The sequence below is a fragment of the Aedes albopictus genome, chromosome 2 (genome assembly GCF_035046485.1).
Source record: "Aedes albopictus strain Foshan chromosome 2, AalbF5, whole genome shotgun sequence".
NCBI classification, from domain to species: Eukaryota; Metazoa; Arthropoda; class Insecta; order Diptera; family Culicidae; genus Aedes; species Aedes albopictus.
The window spans coordinates 113,684,138-113,709,338 of NC_085137.1; the positions used below are offsets into that span (position 1 = coordinate 113,684,138).

Consider the following 25,201-nt stretch of genomic DNA (forward strand, 5'->3'; position numbering starts at 1 on the left):
GAATAAATATGAAGGTATTTTGGAACAAATTTCTGAGGAAACCCGTGGGCCAGTTTTAAGATTAATCTTTGAAGATATTCCTGGGAAAACTCCTAAATAGGTGCCAAGGAAAACTCCAGTGGGAAATCCTGAAAGAGTATCTGAGAGAATCCCCAGAGAAATCCTCAAAGAAATCCATGGACAAGAATGCATTTTGAAAAGATACCAAGGCGAGCCTTTAGAGGAATCGTTGCTAAAATCAGTCTAAGAAATCCTGCGACATTCTTCTTTATGTAAACAGTAAAGAACATTTTTAATAAATCCTCAAAGAATCCCCGAAAGAATCTCTGGCGGTGTTCCTGGAGGCAATCCTGAAGAATTTTCTAGAAATTTTAAGAAGAATTCTAGCAAAGCTCATAAAAGAAATCCCAGTGAGAATGTCCCTTCCGCGATAGTTACAGAAAAAGTCCGTGAATAATAGTAATAGTTCAAGCACAGACAAACATACGTAACACTCTGATAATTCACATCGTACACCGATTTAACGGTCTTTTTTCAAAATTTGATAGTTGGCCAACTGCCCAACCGTGGCGCTCGCATCGTTTTTGTTCGAGTTTGACGTTTGCTCACTACCGCCACCTAGTTGGTGGTCGGCCAAACATAGGCCTTTTAGCATTGGGCGAATATGTTTTCGTGACTATGATTTGAATCGGAAAATGTTCGAAGTGTTACGTCTGTTTGTCTGTGGTTCAAGGTTATCCCAAAAAAAAATTTTAATTCTGCGCAATAATAAAATCATTTAGTTGAGGGCGTACCTGTATAGGGGGCGCTGAAACATGGAAACTTTGAGTAACCAGCTCTGATTTTACCATGACAGCACTGCTAGGAGGTAGGGCATATCAGGGAGCTAAGGAAACTTACAATAGGTCTGATTCACTGTGTCAGATTATTTTAGCGTGTCAAATCTTTCTAGGTATTCCCATGCAAACTTTCCTACATCGTTTTTTGCCCTTTGTACTCCGATTCCCCCTTCCCACCTAATTTGCTTGTCTATAGATCCTCTGAGACCACCTGTAGCTCCCATTCTCTTTTCAATCTCCCTGGAACTTCTTATTAATTTCTTTCTTAGACCCTTGAAGACTTGCTCTTCTTTGTCCCTCAACCAAACACCATCCAACTAAAACCTTATTTATTAACTTATTTTGAACTCCCAGAAGCCAAATCTGTTTTAGAAACAAACTCCAGGAACAAAACTCAATTCTCTCATTTCACATATTGACTCACACATGAATTTAATGTTTGCATGAAACTCATTCTTTGTATGCACTGATTCAATGCATTTCCCTCTTCGCCTCTTCTGTGCATGGGCTTCGAGTCATCCGTATTTTCGGTAAATCATTCCACAGAAAATAATTTGCAATCAAAATGTATTTGTCAATGGTCAAACATCTCTCGAAGGATTACACAATGCAAGCAAAACAATTAGAGAATGGAGTTTATCACCTAATTTTCAGTAATTGATCGATTATAAATGTTTAATTCGATTAGTTGAATATCCATATAAGAGAAATTTGGCAGTTTCCGCGACAAGGATATGTATCGGCCCGATATCTGCGATTCTACGATCATTCATCAATCATTCGTGCGTGTTTTCTCGGCATACCACTGCAGTCGGGTTGGTGTGGTAGGGTTTTCCACCTTACGAATCGTGCACGTGTGTCCACCAGCCGACCACCCGGGGCCTTTTAATCTATATAAGTAAGGTAGAACTGCTGATCGGCGTGATTATTTACATGTCTTCGGTGAAAAGTGATGGACGTCGATCGATGGTGAGCAGATCAACAGCAGCAGCAGACTCAGTTCAACCTAGAGCCTGAAAACGTGCCCTCGCCAGATCGCCGAGATCACGTGTGAGCTCACGAATTCAGAGTGATCGGTCGGTCGATCGGTCGGTTGGTCGGCGCCGGGAGAGAGAAGGAGAACCGAAAGCGCTGCGCTGTCGGGAGTTGGAGTTTGGCGCTACAGTTTATTGACTTTGTGGTGCTCGAGTGGAAGAAAATTCAGTTGTGCTTTTGTTGTGAAGGAAAACAGTAACGAAAATCTTGAACCGGAGAGGCGCAGTGGGTTGCAACGTGCAAGATGAAGCTCATACTTCTGGTAATTTTGAACTTGTTTGTTTCTTCGGGTGCGGTGTAGTGATCCAGTTGAGTGGTGTTGACTCGTACCTCGGGCTGCGTGTCGATCGATGGGCTTGATCGAATTATTGCATGTAATTGGACGTAAGCGTGGTTATGTGATGGAGGTTGGGCCAATGTTTACCCGCCGTTTATGATCGTCATCAGCATCGAAACGGTTTCGTTTCGTGGATTATTGTGTGGACGGCGATGAAGAACATTATTGTGCAATGAAAGTGTGCGGTGTGAATGGGTTTAATTGGTCCAATGAGAGTGAGTTTTCAATTTGGCGAAAAAAAGAACTGAGCTTGTAGAAAACTATGTCGCACCGGCAGCACGTGGGGTGCTTCGAAACAATTTGGCATCGTTTTCTGGGAATTTCACAATGCAATGAGCGTACAATGTTTTATTATTTAAATGAAGATAAGTGATGAAGAAAACTACTTTAAAAAAGCTGAAAGTTCAATGACATTAGATTTTTTTCTTCAATAAGGATTTTTAAACAAAACAATGATTCTTTTGGTGGCTCCAGTGTATAGTTTCGGCTTTATGTTAGAAATGACGGCGCAATCTTTTAATAAAGAAACGGTGTTTATAAACTGCCCAAAGTTCTTACACGGCATGGGTGTCTTCTTCAGCGTGGAATTAACTTGGTTGTCCTGGTCTTGTAATTCGTTTAACTTGCTAGAACAAGTCTCAGGGGATTGTTTTAAACTATTAGCGGAAAATTGTTCGTTTAAAGGTGAAATAATCCATTGACACATGTACTAACAAAATATTACCAGGACAGTCACAGTTAGACGAAATACGAAAATTCACTTAGTTTTGTTATACGAAGGCGAGACATACAATTCAGATGTAATGTAATATTTCGACAGATTTTGAGAATTTCAAACTGCTTTACATTACTCACGTTCTCAAACAAAATATGCGACAGAAACATCCATAAATGTTTTTTTCTGCATCCTTGGGATTATGAAAATCGTTCAAATTCATGAATTTGAAAATCATTTTTTGATTTTTGGCCAATAGCGGTACTACTGTGCATACGTGAGCTAGCAAAAAGTGATTGTCGCAAATGAATGGTGCCATTATTGTACTCAGCTTCGCTACTGTATCAAAACAAAACTGTAAATCAATAGTCTCGTTTTATGATTTATATCCTCAACCTGAAAATTGCCTCTATCATCTAAAGTGCGGACGATTATGTTCCTGACATTCATCATGGCCATCAATATATTTTGAACGCTATGGTATCAGGTATCTGAAGGCCGGCTCCAGAGGCACGGGGACATTTGTGCCATCGCCATACATATAAGCCTATTTCATCATTTACCTGAGGGATAATGGGACGATGGATGGAATGTGATTAGGAAAGGAAAAGGTGATGAAATAGGAAGAGGTGTTCTAGAAGAAGGAATGAACGCAAAAGCGCAACGAGAGCCCACAACGGGTTTAATTAGTGCCCTGAAAAGGACACTGTAAAACGCATAATCGTAAAGAGAGCTGTAGAGAATGAGATTAACAATAATGAATATTAAAAAGTAAATGTTTCAAAATTTAGGAAAGTAACACGAAGTATGGATAGTTAGAATAATTAGTAGGCTATGATTTTGAGAGAAAAAAAAAATCAGTTTTGAGACAGAAATTGTAGGAGATAGATGAAGACAATAAAACTTGAAAAGATTATCAAAAAAAGCTTTCTCTTCTTTAGTCCGGACGGAAGCCCCCCAGGATAACTGATTCCACCGTACTTGTCCACTGGGTCACGACAAGAGCCTATAGCTCATTGGAGGTTTGAGCGAGTGTTTTCTTGAAAACGTATACAGGTCAGACTCGATTATCCGGAGTCAGGTTCTGAAGCTTCCCAAACGTGTATCTGAGGAACGGAATGCTTGCTGCAGCTTTGTACATCAATCCGTTTTCCAGATACATGCTTGGGAAGCTTCAGAACCTGACTCCGGATAATTGAGTCCGACCTGTACAGTTTTGTGTAAAAGAATCACTGTGGACATCTCAAATTGAGAGGCATGTGAGTTCACATGAATTGGCATGTTAGCCAGACGAACTCCACAGATGTGATAATCGACAATGCGTTTCAAGCATTTCAGAAAATACGAGATAACCAGATGAATCTGGAACTCATTCCTTCTTTATACAACGCACGCATCCTTTCGAGATAAAACTATGGAGTCATTTCACGCCATGAAAATACCCAATAGAAAAGTCGAAGAGTTCAACACATGTTTGAAATACTCAAATCCCTTTGGAGAAAAAAAAAAACTAAACCCCATTTGCTCCTGGAGATTTGAAGTAAGCAGAGCTTTTAAGTGCCCACTAAATCAGTTCTATAGCTAAAATCCTCGAGGCAGAAGCTAGGTATTTGTAGCTATACAAAAGACTGGTTTATCTGAAGATATTTTGAACTTGAACAGATCAGAATTGCAGTCAAGAATACACCGCAGAGGACAATCTTCTTTCAAAGCAACAGTTATGGTATACCACAATGGAAGGTGTTGTAGTAACAAAACCACAATGAAACTTTCTTGGAGTTGCAATGGAAGCGAGCTACCCAGTCAACCCATCTTGAAATGTGTCACATTGTTTGTGACAACGAACCGATATAAGCAATCTGAGTGTTGTCTTCCCGGGTCTACTGCACTCAATCACGCACGATAGCAGAGATACAAGCAGAACATCGGTAAAGCACGCTGTGATGCTCTATTTCTGTTAGGGATCGCAGTACCGACCACTTTTGGTGAGTACCGGTATTTCGGTACTGGGGCTTGCAGTACCGGTAATACCGGTAAAATACCGGTACCGGAAAATGTTTCACTAAAATGAAGGAAGAATAATCTATTTTGCACAGGAAATCTACAAATTACCAGGTATTTGTGAATTCCGGTTTTCAGGGATGTCATATAAGCTAACTAGAAAATACTAAATTAATGGTGAACGGGACGGTCTAGGAAATATCCGCCATTGCTCTGTTGCTACTAAGATGGTAATCTCAGAGTCTACTTCATATTTTGCAACAAAAACCTGTATGCTCACTTGCAGTGCATATGCTGATTGGCTTCCAGCATCTTTAGTGCGATAGAACTCGAGATTACCATCTTCAAAATTGCGAGGCAAAATGATAGAAAGAGAGACAAGATAGAAAAAAAACACGGCGTCCCGTTTCACCTTAAACAAAAAATAAGGACTGTATCGGAAATTAACTATAAACGTTGAAAATGCTCTATCTCGAAGCACGGTTGGTCTTTTTATTCCGGTTCTTCTATGAAATCTTCACAATATAGTTAAGTTTAAAGAAGTTTGAAGAAATTTGGAAAATATTTAGTATTATTGATAATATGATTCAATGAGTACACCGCACAAAATAACAATCTGTACAAAATGCAATTTTTTTTTTTTTTAGCGTTTCAATAAATTGTACAGGGAAAAATCTGGAAAACAATGATTTTTACTAGCAGATATGTACACATAACATATCACTCAATACCGACCTTAAAAATTTTTATTTTGGATAGAAAAACCTCCAACAATGATAATATGGTCTATTCCAAAAAAAAAACACCTACTTTTTGGTCGAACTTTGATGCTCTGTTTTAAATATTTTCAGAGGTTATAAAATTCCGTTCTTTGTTAAAACTACCTCTTCAGTAGATTGAAATACATACCCAATTGAAAAAAAATGCAAATTTTCAACTTTATGTATTTTTTATTTGCGTAATCGTTTTTTGAAGACGCATAAAAAAAGAGTTCCTCGAAAAATGGCCTATTTTCAATTTTAAGAATTGCCCTAAACTGCGGAGGGAATTTTTGATGTTAAAAATAATTTTCCTATATAATGAGCATTCTGGAAAAGAATATATTTGTGCAAAAACAAGAGAAAAAAATGATTTTTTTTCCCACAGTTTTCGCAATTTCAAATTTTTAGGAGATGTCCAAAATTTTAAAAACATATGTGCAATCTTTGAGATAAAAGTCCAATATAAATGATTACATTTATATTGCCATTCTCTATTTAAAAGATTTATATAGTATCTCCAAAAATAAAATTATGTTTATTTCGAAGGCAGTTGTGAACGTTTATAGTTAATTTCCGATACAGTCCTTATAGATAAACAAAAAAGATAGAAAGAAATAAGTTGTATGAAACAGTTTTGGACCTATTCTTTAGCCTCTGTGCAGCTGCACAGGCAGCATCTTGGTCAGTCTATACTGCAATAGAACAACCTTTTCCTGTATCAAAATCAGAAAGATAGCTGCAAGATGAAGACAGAAGAAGATTTAACTGATTTCTGCTTGATGATGCTATCAATGAATTCTAAAAACTGAAGAAATAACAAGAAACGCTAAACTAACAAGTTTTATTCTAAGCTAGTAAATCCATTTTCAAAATTCAACGTTCATTAAACCAATCATTGCTATGATATCCTGGAAGTACTTGGTTTTAAATGTGTTTGTTCATTTCCATTGCATATTGACTATACCATGGTTTCCCAAACTGTGGGTCGTCACCCCCTAGGGGGGTCGCCGGCGTTCATCCAGGGGGTCTCAAGGGACAGTAAAATATTTTACTGTAACAGACAACAAATGAGGGAATTTCTATGGGGGGTCGCGAAAACTACGTCAGTTGGCGAAAGGGAGTCGCGCGACCTGCAAGTTAATAGGAAGAACACGCTGCGATAGAGGCATACCCCTATGAACGGAGTGCTAATTCCGAAAAAGCTACCGATCGATAGAATTTGTGGTGAAAACAGAACAATACATAGGCAGTCGGGTGCCTGAAACTTTTGCCAGCCTTGGTAAGGTGGCATTAACTACCAACCAAGCCGATCTGTTAAAAAGCACAGGTCGTACGGCAGAAATTTCACGCATTCGTTGCATTCGTTCAATACATGGCCTACTTGCCTAATTTCCCCTTCTATAAAATTTTCACACTTGTTCGCTACCTAGCGAATACTATCATATCTAACATTTCATCATCCACTTTGATCTCTACTCCCTTATACTATGGGTAGAAAAAGACCGATATAGCCACAAAATCATCAAGTCAAAAACAATAACCCGTTCAAAACTAACCAGGAATGTTAATAAAGCAAAAGAGGAGCGGGATTGCCATTATTAGGATCGTTAGGAATTAACCTCATAAATAAAATATGCCCCCCGCTTAGCGGGGTAAATGCGACCACCTCGAAGGGGGTAAGACGGCCACCCCTCAGTTCATAGAAAAATAAAGCTGCATCCAATTTAACAAAAATTGTTTATTGCAAATATGCCATTTCACATAAATGAACTCATGTTTGCGTTGTTTACAAGGGAGGTAAGCAGAAACAACATTTGTGTAATAATAATGGGTGTTAGAGTACCCATATTTACAGTACCTCAATGAAAATAATAAATGGTAACCCTCGGACAATTGGGTTGTTTAGTGAATAAAATATAGGTATTTTTCATAGCCTAATCGATAGAGCTCATTTTTCTGAGTATAACGTGATTTTATTGGATTCCAATAGCTTTGTTTTGATGGTTAAAATAACAAAACAGTTTTAAGTTTCGTGGATAGAATGACAGTTCAATCGATGAAATGACAGTTCGACCCGAACAAAAAAAAATTCCCACACGAACTTTAAATGCATTTTAAAAATAGTTCCCGCACTTCAAAAATTATGAAGTTTTGGATTCCGATTAATTTTTGGGTGGATAATCCGATTATGAAATAATCCGGATACCCCTAAAGAACCCAATTATGTCAACCAATTTTCCATGTGAAGGACTTAAGGGAGTCATATCTTACTTCAATGTATGGAATTCAAACATATCTAATCACTATTCTTTTGAAAAATCGCTATGGTCCTTCTTATCACTTTTTCAAATGGCTCTAAATTAGAAAAGTATCAACAGCACGAATCGAAAGATAATTTTCTTGCATGCCTAACACTTCGAAAAAAGATATGCTGTGTTGAAGCTAGTGTAAATAATTGTCAGTTTTAAGTTATGATTTTTTTGGCTTAGGGTGGCCGTCTTACCCCGTCTTCCCCCACATCCCTAATTTCTGTTAATGTCTTTTCTATTCCATCGTTTCGTTTTGACGTCTCCACTCACAGACATTTTGATTCAAACCTGTATAGATGTGCCCAGGTGAAAGCTGTATAAGTTTGTGATCCGTTCAAAGTTTTGTTAATTAAAAATGAATCAAGCCATAACGTCCGAAATTTATATGTGTGATTATAATTTTAGTGTAATGTTGTCAGTCGTTCAAATTGTCCATGTTCAAACCCACTTGACCAAAAAACAACCTTGATTGTGAGTCATTTTATGTTTTATGTAACAAATGACTTGACTTCTCAAACTTTGTATGTAAATTGTAGTTTGCCCTGAAGATGAGTGAATAAACGATCGAAAAGTCGGCTATAGTGAAAACCGTTGTTTTATATGCACCCCGATGACCGAAAACGCGCTTGTAATTGCTAATTGCCATCCAAACCGTCGTTATTCCATCACTGGCAAATGAAGACTCCTTATCTGACACATGCCAATCAGTCAGTTCATGACAAATTCTGCTCATGCAGGGTTGGGTTAGGTGCAGTTCAATGTTAAGTTATCCTGGAACTGTACAACCTAAGTATTCCATCAAACAGAAGCATCGTACATTACTGTTTGAGCTATTTACTTCAGATGATATAATCATCATATAGCAATATCGCCAAATATCAGCGAAAAGCAGCTGAAAACAAGAGCTTGGTAGAAGGCATCCATGAGAAAAGGTTGAAACATACTGTTAACGTTATTGACGGTTTTCGCGCCAACTCGAACAAATGTTAGCAGTACCCTCTCAGATTCCAATGAAACTTTCTGGGTGTGTAGTAGGCCGTCCCTTATTTTGCAAAAAAAATGGAAATGTTATAAATTCCTTGTTGGAAAATGATCGTGTCAAAATTTGAAGTCCGTATCTCATGGCTAAGGGGTCCCTCATTGGGTCTAAATTTTTCAAAAATTGTATGGGACTAAAAAAAATATGATTTCTTTTTCGACAAAAAAAAAATAAGCTATTCTACTAAATTTGGTGATCTTAGGACCCTAAAGGGCTAAAAATGCATTTAGAATTGCATTTATTACTTATTTGCAATAGATTTTTTTTAAATCTTAAATTAAACCTAACCTATTTTGGCCAATAACTTTTAAACGAATGGAGATATCGCAATTCTAAGCACATTTTGGGCCCTTCGGGCCAAAGGCCCTTCAGAATCCTAAAATCACCAGAAGTAGTAGAATAGCGTATTTTTTCGTAGAAAAAAAAATTTTCCAGTCCCATAGAATTTTTGACCATTTTAGGCCCCTTGAGGAACCACTTAGCCTTGAGATACGGATTTCAAATTTGGCATGATTATTTCTTAGCTAAAACGATCATTCTCCAACAACGAACTCATAACATTTCCAATTTTTGTAAAATAAATCTGTAGACCTTGACTAGATAAGCCACTTTGCATACTTAGTTCCTTCAAAATTTATCTAGACTATCTTTTGAAAAGGGCTAAACCTTTTTTACCGATTTTTTTCAAATGAGTTTAAAAAAAACTGGCTGCTCCTACAAGTAAATGTTCTATGGGTGATTGTCACAAAATACGTCAAGTTTCATGAAAAAAATATTGAAAAAAATCCAAATTGAGTCCTTTACTGAAAAAAATTGTTTAAAAAAATTCAAAATCGATTTACAAAAAAAAACACCATCTTCGATTTCGACGAAATTTTGTCCCAGGATAGGTAATTATGTTCCCTACCAACCGTCCATACAGCGCAAGATGAGAACTTTTAAGGAGAAACAGTTTCTCTAACAAAAACTTTTTCATGTCCAAATGTTTTTTTTTTCAGTGTCTTTTGTTATCAAATACTAAACCAGTGAAGGTCGTAATCATCACAGAATCCATTGAACCACAATTTGGTAGGATATTTCGTCTCATTTATTCAAGGAGATTTTGTCTTATTCATTCAATCAATTCAATTTTTATATTTTAATTAATATTTAAATGTATTCTCTTATGAAATGCTGATGTACTTTCAGAATAGAGTAATATAACAACTCACTGCTTCATCAAATTTGTCCTCAATGATTGAATTCACCCTCGAATTCAAATATAGAATGTAGAATGGAAAACCTATCGAACCCTTAATTTCACAAGTCAATAAGATCCACCTGCCAGCAAGAGAAGAATCGAATCAAACGCCAGTCAATTTTTTTCACAACAATCTCACACATGCATTCCTCATTGAACGCTCATTGGCCAAAATTGGCTTATGCAATGGCCATAATTTCATAATTTTCCACCTGAAAGCCTTCATTGGCGTTGTACATGATGACGAACGATGATAGATGGATGAAAATGGAACTGATATTAATTGATCTCGTCAGTCTCTGGTCTGGATATGATGTTTACCGCCTTGAAACACGATGCATGGTGGTGGCGTTAAATACCTAGTTGTACAGCAATTCCTCGATGTAGGAATGCTATGTTGTGTTAAATTCATAGAAGGAAATCGTGTTTGATCTATAGTATATGGAATCGGACAATTATTATTTTCACCAAAAAAGTTTATCATGAGGAATAATTAATGAAAAGTATTTCAAAAGTTTGGATAAATGTTTGTGTTTATTGATTAAATTATTAGTGATTGATTATTGAACCATCAACTATCAAATATTGTGACTGTGAGCGATGTTTTTTGAATATTTCCAAATTCAATTTATGTTCAATCTTTAACACATTGCTCTATGGGATGTAAGACATCCGAGAATACAGCCGTGTTAAAGAAGAGCGTCTCACATAGGAGAATCACTATACACCAAATGTATTGAGCTGGACCCAATGAAATGCTAACCTTCGTAATTACCTGACAACCTTCCTAATGTTGAACAACTGCCATTGTTTCGTTTCAGTCAACGATATGCTTATTCAGCATCATCGTTCAAACCATCGCTTTACCTATGAAGGTCAGCAAGCCACAAGCCTTGGTCACCAGCCGCGAAGACCGCTCGCTGAGCCCTGTAGCCCCGATTGCTAACGGTGGCCCCATCAATAAGGACATATCCCCACCCACGAAGCCCGGCACCGGGTATTTCATCCGCGTGATCCCCAAGGAGCAGGACGAATTCGAACGTTTGATGGATTTTTTCGCAGTTGGGGAGATCGATTCGCCCAGCGAGTTAGCCGGATCTCCCCAAAAGACGTCTTACGGCTCCTATAGTCCCCGGCAGGATGATCTCACGGAACCACTGCTGCCGCCACCGGTCGAACAGAACGAACCCAACTATTACAGTGCCAAGCCAAGGAAGAGCAAGAGTAAGAAATACATCCCGAACCAGAAGCTGGTGAACATCAAGACCACGGAACACATTGAGGACATCGAGAAGACGGAGAACGAACGATCCAGACAGAACGCCGGGCTACCGAGCAGCGGCGAAATCGACGAGGTTGACTTCCTCGGAGGACTGGATCTGGAGAAGCTGCTGGCATCGGCTTGGCTGACGCAGGCCGACGCCGATGCGGAAGCGGCGAAGGGAAAGATCACCACCAAAGAACCAGCGAAACCGGCGCCTGTGGCCGAGTTGAACACCGGCGAGTACATGCCGAGTCAGCAGCGACGGATGGACGAGAACACCCGGTGGTTGCCGAGTGAGAACGAAGGTGCCCGAGTTGATTATCAGCTGCACGGCCACAAGGGGCCGGACAGCTATGCGTTTGGATATGACACGGGTAGCGGGTAAATTGGGGGATGGTTTGTGTGTGTGTGTGTGCGTGGATGACTAATAGCACGTGGGGTTTTGGTGGATAGTAGCAAGTTAGGGCGGATACAGAGAATGGAAATATGTAGAATGATAACTCTGTTGAATTTTCGTTCAAATTTTGAAAAATTTCTAGAAGCGTTCAATATCAACCAAATCTAATTGAAATTAAAATAGGAAACCACTTTTATCTAATTATCATTGCAATATATCAATGAACCGGTCTCTGATCATTCAATTGAAATCATTCACAGCATCAGTCAAGTTTATGCACATATTTTATTCGAATGAGTGTAATCAGTTTCGTACCTTTTAATTCCGCCCTAATTGCTTATCCTTTGACAGATACGCGTATTTCGACTAACACTTGTAATCTGCCTCAGTTATCCACAGGGAGGGTGCAGGCACGTCAAACACGAACAAACTACACTCATTGCACAATTATGGGTCACACACAATTATTAGTCACTTTCCACTTTAATAGATAAATACTAATTAATTGCAAGCTTTTGTTAGCTATTATTATTTTTCGCACATAAGTTGATTTGTCTTGTGTCACTATACGTATCGCACACGGGCTTATACATCAAAACATACATATTTTCAATATTTTTTTTTCGGCGCAAAACTAGCTGTCAAAGTAACGCTTCGATTGTGAATATCGGACAGTGCGTGCGCTGCTTTCGTAAGCTCTGTAAAAGCGAGCTTCAGTGATTTTCATGTGCGAAATGGTATCGTCACCAGAACAAAGGTATAATTAACGTTCTAAATGTAGAAATTCATGTGACTGCAGCTAATTAAAAATTATTTCTGGCAAAATATAAATGACTCATTATTGTGCCAAGGAACACCGAAAATCACACAATTATGGGTCACTTTTTGTGCAGCATAATATTGACAGTTCTGCGTACATGGGCATTGCATACTTTTAGGCGTTTATCGGTGGTTGTGTTGGAGATTTTGACCCAATTTTGAAAAATTGATTCCAAATCGTGAAAACACGCTTCGTTAAGAGGTTTGAAACCAGTTTTAGATTCTACTATAGTTGATCTATCGAGAATAAGTGATCATTCATTGAAAAATAGACAAAACATTATTTTTGAGCCGATTTCTCTTAAGTGACCCATAATAGGCAACAAATTGACCCATAATTGTTACACAGCCAATTTTGACCCATTATTGTGGTTTTCATTATTCACCAAAATTTTAGTAATTTTCACCGCCTAAAGTGAATTTTACAAGCAGATTTTTATTTAAAACAATCAAAAGGGGTTTCAATGATGAGAATATAAAATAAAAATAATGAAAGTGTTATTTTTGTATGAAAAACGATTCATATTATGAAATGGTTGTTCTTTGAGTGACCCATAATTGTGCAATGAGTGTACGCCTACCTAACATGCATCGAGTGGGCCTTCCCAAACATCACAATGCGATTTCGCGGGCCATCCCCATCGACAAAACAAACCGATTTCCAAGCAGGATTCGACCAGGCTTCTGGTCGTGTTGCCAGTCACACTAACACATTCGCAAAAGATGAGCAGTAGGCCTACCTTGCCGCATGCGTGTCCCCTGGTTATCCACTCTGGATAACTGACACTGAGGAAGATTACAAGTGGTAGTCGAAATACGCGTATCTGTCAAAGGATAAGCAATTGGGTTTTTAAATTAAGAAAAAATCAATGATTTTTTATTTTTAAACGAAAGAGCACCTTTTTCTGAGCCGCTATGATTTTTTTCAGATTTTTAGAATTTTATTTTGGTATCTAAAATCAATTTCGAAGAGATTTTTTGAAATCACCTTTTGACAGCTGGGCAACTGCTTGACAGCTCCGCTCAGTACAAAATGCGACGAGGGGTGATTCGACAAATCGCTCCCATACAAATTTAAAATTGATTTTTAAATAGGTTCCCGGGCACCAAAATTAATGAAAATTTGGATTTCGGCTCAGTTTGGCATGCAGATTCAGAATATGGAATTATCTCAACACCACTAAAGAAGCCAATTAGGGCGGAATTAAAAGGCACGAAACTAATTACACTCATTCGTAGAGGGTATTCTGCTTAGAGGGTTCGAAAAGTCGGTACAAGAACATATGTTATGTTTCATATTGTTAATTCTGAACACAAATAATGTACTCGACATGGTTTCAAGTGTACCTGAATCTTCATTACGAGTGTAGAGCTGGAGGCCTTGACTCCTGCATAATATCAGTGGTCTACGACGTTGCTAGAACGATTGTAGAAAAATTTGAAATAATCTACATGTATCGAACAAAATGAGCTGTGCAAAGTCATACATGTACTAACAAATTCGTCACTCGAGTTTTTAGCTCCAAAATGTTATATCCCTATCGGGACGGAGCGCAAAAACGCAAAATTTCCATACAAATGGCTCTCCAGAACTCTTCAATTTCCCAACAAAACAACTATTATTGTTCCTCGTTTGGAAGAACTACTCTTTATCTTTCGGTTTCTTGCTTTGACTACCTACCTAGATAAATTGGAAATAAAAAATATGCGACAGATAAAACTTTTTCATGTTTTACGGTTTTTGTCCACTTTTTGTTTAACTTGTTGTGGTAAATCTTACATGCAATGTAAACAAAAGATTTTTTGCTTACATACAAGTACAAGCGATTATACATTTCGGCCTAAAATTCAAACTTTAAAAGAGTTTGGATGATCTGGAACTTCACTGAATTCATTGGATAACCTACTCTGAACTTGTACCAAGCTTGATAATTACTCGGTACCATCTAACCCCTGTTAATCGGCACGTATTTGCCTTTCTCGTACACCAAAGTGTACTGAAAGGTTATATGCTGTCTCAAAAAAATAATTTTCGATAGAAGGTTCGGTAGGTCAAGACACATATACCAGTCAACTCGGTTCGACGAATTAAGATGATGTCCGTTTGTAGTGTATGTATGACTATGCGCAAAAGAAGTTATTCACTTTGAGGCGCTTCCCCCCGGGCCAACACCGGTGAAACTGGCAATAAAATAAAACGGATTCCCCATCATGCGACGCTTCAAACTGTGCCGATGTTCGTAGCCTTTGACATGCAAATTTTACAGCACGCTTGCAGAATTTTGTAAGGAAATCAACACTGGTAATCAATCTAAGATGGCGGCTCAAATTTCAATGGCGGCTATAGAATAGAGTTTTAGGCTCTAATACCATTCAATAGGGTTTGGTATGGGAAATGCAAGATGGCGGTTCAAAATCAAAGATGGTGGCTGTTTAATGGAGTGTTTGGCTCTAAAACCATGCAATATGTATAGGTATATTTTGAATGAGCATGATTCCCGGAGATCAAAATTAACGTCCAGAGCATCGAAGATGGAGGCTCAAAATTCGAGATAGCGACTGTTTTATGGAATTTTAGGCTCTGAAATCATGTAATATGAGTATATTTGATATGAGAAAGATGTCCGGACTCCGGAGTCAAAAAATGGCGATTAGAATATCCAAGTTGACGGCCCAAAATTCAAGATAACTCTCTAAAATAAAAACTCTCATTTTTGAGTAGCGCCCATGCCGCACAGGGACTGTGTTGGAAACACACATTTTTTTTAAATTGCTCGTACGCTCACATTTTTGCAAAATCTCAATATTTTTCGGTATTTGAAGGTAGTTTATAAACCCAGTGAGGTTGCCATGTCGAAATTATTGCAAAATACATGCTCATGTGAGCGTACGAGCAATTTAAAACAAATGTGTGTTTCCAACACAGTCATGTGCGGCATGGATGTTTACTAAAAATGTGCAGGCCGAACACATTTTTGAGCGTAGCCGTTTTTGCGTGAAGGGAGCCTCCATAAATGACGTAGCATTTTTGGCCGATTTTTTACTCCCCTCCCCCTTGTAGCATATTATCCCATACCTAATAGGGTATTGGTTCCCTTATTAAGCATGTGGCTCCCATTTTCATCCTACGAAAAACAAAGGATTGAAGCGCTGTTTGTTTTGTTTCTTATTTTTGTATTTTTTGTTAGAAGTGAGCACCCACGAAAACAAAAAGAACGGAATCAATCGGTGCCGTAATCGCTTGTTTTCGAATAGGATGAAATTGGGAGCGTGAGATTACTGATGGAACACAAACCCTAGATGGCAATATTATAAACATGGCTCGTCACATAATCCCAGACTGCCACCTCTCCCTAAAATGAGTTTTAGGTCATTAACTCGTGAAAGATGATTCTATTAGGTATGGAGAAAATGGCCGGAGTGCAAAAACGAATACAAAAACATCTAAGATAGTGACCCATTTTCCATTTTTTTTACATTGATTTTAGATTTAGCATTTTTTTTACTGGGTATTTAACCATGAAATTAAACTGAAAAATACACTACGTTCTTACTAAGTCTGATCACGAAAACTTTGGTCTGTTTTTGCTCTTTCTATTGTTTAATGAAAACTATTCAGAAAACTCTATTTAAGAACTTCTGAAGAACTTCAAATGGCATACCATGGTATCCATATGAATGCGAAACTCTTGCAACTATTTTTTTTTCTTTTTTGGTTGAATTTCATTCATCATTCACATCGCTCCACAAGTTTCTTCAGCGATGCTTCCAGAAGGATTCAGTGATGCCTCCAGGCTCTTTTAGGAGGATTCGGATATGGATTCAGGAGATCAATTAGTGGTACATGATACATGATCCTTTAAGGATTCCCGTTGGATAACCTTTGGAGATCAGTCTAGAATTTCCTTTGAGAATTTCAACATGAGTTCCCTCAAGTTCCAGTCCAAGAGTACTTCATATATTCCTCCAGGAGTATCGTCAGGAACTCTTGTAGAATTTCAATCAGGGATTTCTCCTAGCGTTCCTTCAGGGATATACCCAGGAGTTACATAAAGGATTCCCACAGTAGATCCTTTTTGGAGCCCTCCTAGAATTTCTTCGATCATGCAACTTTATATCGAGTAGATGCCAACACCATCATAAAGTCAAAATAAAATCATCTTGGTTTAATGACGGCTCTCAAAACTTTTCGAGAGGTTTTGCAAATTGGGCATTAAATTGTTGCTTGGGCGAGAATGCCTTCTAGAATTCTATCGAGGATTACTCTTGGAAATTCCTTGGGATGCATCATGGAGAATTTTTAGAGATTCTTCCAGGAGTTATCTAGAAGTTCCTTCAGGTATTCCTACAGAAGTTCCTCCAAGAGTTTATCCAGGAGTACTTTCGAGGATTCCTGCAGTATAGCATATTTTTTCAGGGATTGCTCAAAAAGTTTCTCCAAGGATCTCTCCTGAAGTTCCGTTAGAAATCTTTCCGGTAGTTCCAGAGGGATTCAGGGCTGCTTGCAGGTGTATCATTTGAGATTTAGATACATATTGGTCTAGGAGTTCCTCCAGAGATTTCTTCAGAAGCTCTTTCAGAAATTCCTACAGAGATAAGTTCAGGAGTTCCTTCAGAGATTTCTCCAAGTGTTCCAGGGATTCGTGTAGATGTTTCTTCGGAGATTCCACCAGATTTCTCCAGAAGTTCCTTCACAGATCTCTCCAGGAGTTCCTCAGGGACCTCTCCAGAATTTCTTTCAGAGATTCTTCTATGATAATCCAAGCATACCCCCCAGGAGTATGCAGGAATTTCACAGAAGTTTCTTTAAAGATTCATGCAGAAGTCCCTTTAGGGATTAATCAAGAAGTTCCTTCCAAGATTCCTCTAGAAATTCCTTCAGGAATTCTTCCAGGGAACACTCCTGGAGTTCTTTTGGAGATTTTCCTGGAGAATTCTGGGAAGCCTCCAGGAGTTACATCAGCAATTTCTCCTGAAGTTCTTTCAGGAACTCCTACAGGAGTTCCTGCTGGAAGTTTTTTCAAGAGCTTCTTTAGGACTATAATTTGCCATATCTCCAGGATTTCCTCATGGAGGGAATCCTTCAGGTTTTCCTTCTGGATTTCCTTCCGGAATTCTTTCGGATATTCTTCGGGATATAATTCGACCTAAAAATCCTATGGAAATCCTCCTTGAAATCTTTCAAGGTTTCTTCCAGGAAATCCTTCGCCATTAGTTAATAATTAATTGAAAACGTTCCATATTTTAAAGAGAACTTACCGGTAAAACATAACATTTTCTAATTGAAAGTACAATAATAAGATATTATGTGTGGAGCGGACCTGGTGTGATGGTTAGCAGAGCCGTAGCGTGCGGTTGGCCAGGTTGGCCCCCGCCAAGGGCGACAGTTTCAGAGGGGCGCCGAAAAGGCATAAGGCTAGATGGAAACAGGATGTTGCTGTTGTTTTCTTGAATGTTATCAATTAGATTTAATTATTTAAAGTATCTAAGATTGATCATGTGTTTTACGTCCTTCCGTATTTTCAAAAAAATAGATTTTTTAGACGATTTTAAGAGTGTGCTTTTTGTTTTGAGAAGCTGTTTTAGTTTTTATTGAGCAAAACAAAACCAATAAGCTTCCGAAAGTCTAGTGAATGTTTCTTTCTGAAAATTCCTAATGCTCTTTAAGTTCAACCAATTTTTATTTCCAGTAAATGTTTCTTTAGGCTTAAACTTTAAAACTAGGAAATCTAGCAGTAATCTTTCAAGCTGTTTTTACCCAAAAATAAAAACTACCAGTGAGTACTTTTTTATTTTCATTTCCCCAAAACAAATTTAATATTCTAGGAATTCCTTTATAAATTCCACCAGGTATTTGTTTGGATTTTTTTTTTCAGAAAATCTTTCAAAATATATCTGAAATTTATCTAGAAATTCTTTCAGATACTCCTTCAGGGGTTCTTTAAAACAAATTTCAAATCATAAGTTCTTCTGAAGATTTTTCTTGAAATATCTCGAAGACGTTTCTAAATTCCTTTAGAAATTCCTCCAGAGAGGCTTTCAGAAAGTTATCTAGAAGTTTATTCAGAAATTAGTCGAATGATTCTTCCCGATATTTTTCCAAGGATGTTATTGAATATTCTCCCATAATTTCTTTAGAGTTCCAAAATTTTCTTTGGAATTCGTATAGTAATTCCTGCAAAAATATAATTAAGGATTAGGTGCCTACAAACCCTTCAATAGATTTTGTCAGTAGTTCCTCCATGGATTTCTTCTGGAAAATACTGCATAGGTTTTGTTAGAAATCCCAAAAATTCTTCATGAAAATTCTTCCAGTCTTTTATGGAATTTTTGAGAAATTCGACTAATTTTTTCTTCAGAAAGTCATTTATAGATTCCCTTGTAAAAAATCTATCACATCGATCAGAAAAACCTCCATTGATGCCTAAGAAACTTATTCCATGCTCACTAGGGATTGCTCCATATATTTCTGGTAGAATTCCGTTAGAAAATCTCCCATGAATTTCCTTATTAACTACTTCAAAAAATCATAAATTTCGAATTCATTCAGGGATTTCTCCAGGTATTCGTTGGAAAATCTGACATTGATTCCTTCCAAAATTTTTCTTAAGGTTTATTATGGAAGCCTTCCGTGGATTCTTTAAGAACTTCTTCCTGGGATTTCTTCATAAAATCTGCTAGGGATTTTTAAAATTCCCCAAAGATTCCTCAAGAAACCTTTCTTTCCTAGATTTCTTTCAGAAATTCTTCCAAAAGTGTTCTCTACTAATTCTAACATTTTATCAAGTATTTCTTCACGAACAGCTGCTGCAATTCCTTCAAGAGTTAGCCCATGAATTCTATTTGAAATTCTTGCTGATATTTTCTCCCGGATTTTCATCAAGTATTCCTCCGGAAATTTCTGCAGGAATTTCTCCAGAGATTCTAGGATAATTTATTCTCGTGATTCCAGCGGGAATTCTTACAGAAATATCAACAAAAACTGATGTAAAGGTTTCTTTTGGAATTTAATTCCAACCTGGTATTCAACAATGTTCATGGTTTGTCTAATGATTACTGAACATTTTCTTACAGATCTTTTGTGAAATGTTTTGAAAAAACTTGAGAACACTTCTTTGTTGAGTTTATTGGAGAATTTTGGCGGAGCCTATTAAAATAATCGCCGAAAATTTATAAAATACATCGTTTGAGGATCTCTGAAAACCCCTAAAATACAATTAAATATTTTTTGTAACAAAATTGAGTTGAAAAATCCAGAAACAAAAATTCAAAAAATTCTGTAAAATTTGCTGAAGAAAATTATGCATCATTTATGTTATAAATCTTAAATGTTCGTACTTATACTCGTATAAAAGAAATCAACTTCGGAATATTGTTAGGTGATTCCCATTGAAATTCCTAAAAAAATACACGAATGAAAAACATTATGAGAAAACAAAAAAAAATAGGGGAATTTGTTTCTTGTGCAACTTTTAAAGAAACTTTGAAAAAAAAAATGAATACCTAACTACAAAATTTAGCAAATTAACAATGTCGCGGGGCGCCAACCTGGATGCTTGCCAAGGGCGCCACACGGTGTGTTGAAACAGGATTATTATCGCACTTTCATGAACCTAAAATATTTTTTCGTTATAAGTTAGCCTTAGCTGTATATATTAAGATTCTGGAGGTTAAAAAATCATTCATCGGGGAAAATTAAAATAAATTCGATTTTAGTAGTTTACCACTTTTCCCATATGATATGGTATTACGCAAATCTGATGAACCTAAACTCCGCTAGAAAAAGTCCCCTTTTAATAATAAATTTGAAACCATTTAGAGAGAAACGAATGTAAAAGTCTTCACAATGAGTTTTAATTTGTTTGGCGTTCGTTTCATTTGTCCAGCCCACTACAGTCTGCCGAGTGATAAATCATAAAAGTCTACATTTCTTCCATTTGTCTGGCACATAGATATTTGTAATGGAGGTAAACAAATATTTTCCATTAGTGCGACTCATACATTTGAGGAAACGCCATACACCTGTGAGCTAAGAGTCAGGGATGGGATCATTTATTTGCAAAGAGTTTTACATTCACTTGATACTATCTCAATTCAGAAGCATTCTATCGAAAAACAATGTATGGATGAATTGAACCTTGTAGTTTTATCTGATAGTTTTCCGAATAGCATTAGGGTCGGACACGCATACCAAATTCGTGTACGAGCTGTAAAAGCAACTCTCCACGCGGTGAATGTAAATTACATTCACGCCATGGAGAGTTGCGTTTGCTGCCTTCTGTTGACTTTATTATTGACGCTACGCTAGTACAATGTTCTACAAAGTTTCAGGTAAAACAAAAATCAAAAAGTGCTCCATACGACGTCTCTGAAGCAAGTTATTCGCAAGTGAATGTCAATGATTGCAAATGAATGATCCCATCCTTGCTCGTAGCATTTGCAGCACATACCCTTCATGTGCTAATTTGTCTGAAATGGCGGTTATTTGTTGCACATACTTTGCATGTCAAACCACATCCACATGGATATTTGCCAAAAAGTATGAGTCGACTATACTGAGAGAGCATGACTCATTTGTAAAAGTTCTGCCTCTGAACCGTTGAGGACTTTGTCCATACAAAATCTTAAAATTATGATACCATTAGGGTTAAGTGTGCTGTTAAGTCTCAAACAACAAAAAGTTGACGCAAAATACATTAGATTGGCGTTGTCATATTATGTAAATGCATTCAAAAATGATTATTCAACATTTGGTTTAAAATAAGGTACACCGGGCCAAGTTCAAACGGGTAGGGTAAGAATAAACAGCGGGTTAACGTGATATTATCTAGTCCCATTTGAATGTCATAACATTTTTTTTAATCAAACAATCATTTGGTCAAGAATAATTATAGAAATTGTATTGAAATCTTTTTCAAAACATCATAAGTTTTTATTAAGAATTTACCGAATTCAACGCATGCTTGATATATGTCAATGTGAATGACATCTTATAGCATAAGCCTAAAATATATTGGAAACATATCAATTTACAAGTAATCTGATGAATTTTTAATGGTAGTCTCGTGCAGTGATTTTTTTACTATGTTCGTCTGGGTTATCTGTAGTTTTATTTTATAAATGATTGTAAACAGCAGATCAGTAGGGGAAATAGTCTGAACCGACCGGCTGATAGCAGGTAGTATCCGTACACCAGCTAGGGAATCCCCCAAAACCAAACCGGAACGGATGGCCCAAAAGTGTACCAGACGGTGTGACCCTTTACAACCCGACTGTTTAAATGTTTGCAAAAATTGTGTGACCTGTTGATTTGTGTATCGAGCCCTGAAGATGGTCCAATAGCCGGACCGAAATGTCGGCGATGATAGAAGATTAATCAACGCAATTTATTAGACTGAGAGCAGAAGATTCCAAAATCTTATGCTTATCTTTAAGTACGTGTATCAAGGACGTGTACCGAAAAAGTAATCAAAAGCTGTTCTCTAAGGGCAGATTTCTTTACCTCTGATTAACCTGTAAACCAGGATTACCCATACAGTTAAACCAGGTTTAACGCTTAAGCCAGGGTGAAGAAATCGGCCCTATGTGCCCTACATGCCAACAAAAGTATTTATAGGATGAATTTTCACTAGTTAGTAAAACATCGAGCCCAGCAAAATCAGAGCATAATATACATAAAAGTTCTTATTATATTCGAAGAGCTATCAGAGTTTCTGCTAAACTAGCTCAAAACAAGTTAACATGAATGTTAAAAATAGGCGTGATTAAGTCACCAAATTTGTTTCATGATTTTCCAATCGAAGCATCTTTCTTGGCGGTGTGATCGTCGTTTAGCTGTATCGTTACACGATTTGGCATGCAAAGAAATTGACATGCAACCAATACCCACCATTTCAGGCAAATTAGCACATGGAGAGTAAATGCTACGGTCACAGGTGTATGGCGCTTCCTCAAATTTATGAGTCGTACTAATGGAAAGTATTTGTTTACCTCCAATGCAAATATCTATGTGCCACACAAATGAAAGAAATGTGGACTTTTATGATGTATGACTTTCGGCAGACTGTAGTGGGCTGGACACATGAAACGAACGCCAAACAAATTTAAACTCGTTGTGAAGACTTTTACATTAGTTTCTCTCTAAATGGATCCAAATTTATTATTAGAAAGGGGACTTTTTGTAGCGGAATTTAGGCTCATCAGTTTTGCGTAATACCATATCATATGGGAAAAGTGGTAAACTACTAAAATCGAATTTATTTTAATTTTCCCCGATGAAAGATTTTTTAACCTCCAGAATCTTAATATATACAGCTAAGGCTAACTTATAACGAAAAAATATTTAAGGTTCATGAAAGTGCGATAATAATCCTGTTTCAACACACCGTGCGCCATGGGACCACGCTACGGCTCTAAGCATAACTGGAAATGGCATTAACCTCTATTTGTGCAGACTTTGGAGACACAAATTTGATGAACGTAGCATTGATTCACGCTACTTTTGTTTATCCTGGCTGAACAACACTTGCATAATCCAAATCAGGCGTATTTGTGCTACTGTTGATGTTTATTAACAAAGAAACGAAAGATGTTTGCTAATTAGAGTAAAAAAGAGTGACCATTCAGCATATTTTCGTTTTTTTTGGATTTCGTGTGATATTTGTGTTATCATCAGACTAGCTGGAATTTCAATTTAAAGCTCTACTTTTTCTTTTATAGGAAGAATCGGCAGTTTCACGTAGAGGAGCGCGACAACGACGGGAATGTGCGAGGTCGGTACGGATACTACACCAAGAGCGGCAAGTTCCGGACAGTGAAATATAGTTCATCACCTGAGAAGGGCTTTCGAGTCGAGAGCTAGGAGCGTGCAATTTTTCTAGTTTATTTATTGTTATTGCATTGTACAAATTTTAATAAAACAAAGTAAAAACTCGTCAAATCTTGGAAACTGTGTGTTGCGAACAAATCACTTATGTCAAACGTGTTAAATGCTACTTATTTCATACTGGCAGCTTCTGCTGTGGCAGCTTTTTCGTGAGCGATTCTTATGTACTCCGCAGCGAGTTTGTAGTATTGCTTTTCGACGTCATCCAAAAGCCCCGAAGCTCCGAAACGGAACAACTCCGGTTGTAGCCATTCATCGCCAAGGGTTTCCTGAATCATAATCATCCAAGCTACGGCATCGTTTACAGTGCGAACTCCTCCCGCGGGCTTCAGTCCGATTTTCTTTCCTGTTAGTCTGTGGAACTCCTGAATGGCACGAATCATGACCAATCCTACTGGCAAAGTTGCATTCACTGCTTCTTTGCCAGTGGAAGTCTTGATGAAGTCCGATCCGGCCATCATGGCGACCATGGATGCTTTGTATACCTAAAATATCCAGGAAAGTTGAAAATACATTGCTGTCATCAAACTCATTTAAAAAGTCTTACGTTAACCATGGTTCCGCACTCCCCAATCCCTAGAATCGTCTTCAGATGAGCGCGATCTCCGCAAGCATGTCTCATCTGCACAATTTCGTCGTACAGCTGCTCCCATTTGTTGGTCAACACCAGGCTGCGGTCTACGACTACATCAATTTCCGATGCTCCCTGCTCAATGGCATACTCGATCTCTGCCAAACGGGTCTTCAGCGGATACGAACCAGACGGAAAGCCGGTTGCAACTGTAAGCATAGATCAACACATCTATGTACCACATCTGCACTTCGCACACTAAACCTGTTCTCTCGTCTTACCTGCAGCGATTCCGATCTCGGTCTCTCTGCCCAGCGCCTTCAGCGATTCGTACGCATCGCGTACCCGACTGGGGTACACGCAAACGGCCGCCGTATGAATGCTTCCCTCGATGGCACCGACCAGGTGCCGTTCCGGGAACGGATGGGCCGCCCGGAAGCACAGCCGCTCCACATTGGCTCGCGTGTCATCGCCACTCAGGGTGGTCAGATCCGTCAGACGCAGCGCCTTCAGCGTCCAGTGTAGCATTTGTGCCGGAGTTTGTCGCTTGATAAGCGACGACGTCAAAAGGTCAACCGATTGCTCGACGCTGCGTAGATTGACGTAGACATTTTCCAGCGGAACGGGGTCTGTAAGATGGATAGAATCGTTGCTCAGAAAAGGCACCATTGCTGATCGTTCCTTGTGTACGGAGCTTACCGAAAGGGATTTCCTTATTTTCAACCATATTGCTAATGAGGTAGATGATTTGTACTGAGAGGAATGTACTACACTGAACTGGCTGTTCTTGAACTTGAAGCAATACTGATAGCAAGTTATAGTAAGAGCGATCCGCAAACTAAACAGATGCGATAATCGTGAATGTTTCTGTAGCTTATCAACATCAACAGCTAATGTACCTGCTATACGGTGACGTTAAAGTTGTAGACAGTGATGCCAGCTAGAAGTACGCACTAGAGCGAGGGATTCGTCAGCTGCGATACAATGCT

At 38.0% G+C, this 25,201-nt stretch overlaps 2 protein-coding genes across 4 annotated transcripts; one reads left to right on the forward strand and one right to left on the reverse strand.

The window, feature by feature from the left end:
* The first annotated feature begins 1,755 nt into the window (after positions 1–1,755).
* On the forward strand, positions 1,756–23,697 carry LOC109420709 (uncharacterized). Of its 3 annotated transcripts, none has more exons than XM_019695165.3 (3): positions 1,756–2,136; positions 11,098–11,921; positions 23,476–23,697. In XM_019695165.3, exons 1-3 carry the CDS (start codon positions 2,119–2,121, stop codon positions 23,615–23,617), a joined length of 984 nt encoding a protein of 327 aa, XP_019550710.2. In that variant the 5' UTR covers positions 1,756–2,118; the 3' UTR covers positions 23,618–23,697. The 3 variants fall into 3 exon arrangements, with proteins under 3 accessions (XP_019550710.2, XP_062706251.1, XP_019550711.2); XM_062850267.1 differs by having other exon boundaries at positions 11,098–11,914; XM_019695166.3 differs by having other exon boundaries at positions 1,758–2,136; positions 11,098–11,845.
* On the reverse strand, positions 23,625–25,096 carry LOC109420708 (deoxyribose-phosphate aldolase). Its single transcript, XM_019695164.3, has 4 exons — positions 24,912–25,096; positions 24,494–24,841; positions 24,189–24,421; positions 23,625–24,126 (listed from the first exon to the last, which is right to left on the reverse strand). Exons 1-4 carry the CDS (start codon positions 24,937–24,939, stop codon positions 23,752–23,754), a joined length of 984 nt encoding a protein of 327 aa, XP_019550709.2. The 5' UTR covers positions 24,940–25,096; the 3' UTR covers positions 23,625–23,751.
* Positions 25,097–25,201: the final 105 nt, after the last annotated feature.

Bases quoted from the DNA above. Each gene is read 5' to 3' on its own strand.
- LOC109420709 (XM_019695165.3), top strand. The intron at 11,922-23,475 runs GTAAATTGGGGG...TTTCTTTTATAG, and splicing joins GGATATGACACGGGTAGCGG to GAAGAATCGGCAGTTTCACG.
- LOC109420708 (XM_019695164.3), bottom strand. From the start codon at position 24,939: ATGGTTGAAAATAAGGAAATCCCTTTCG. The intron at 24,842-24,911 runs GTAAGCTCCGTA...TCCATCTTACAG, and splicing joins AAATAAGGAAATCCCTTTCG to ACCCCGTTCCGCTGGAAAAT. The intron at 24,127-24,188 runs GTAAGACTTTTT...TGGATATTTTAG, and splicing joins AGTGCGGAACCATGGTTAAC to GTATACAAAGCATCCATGGT.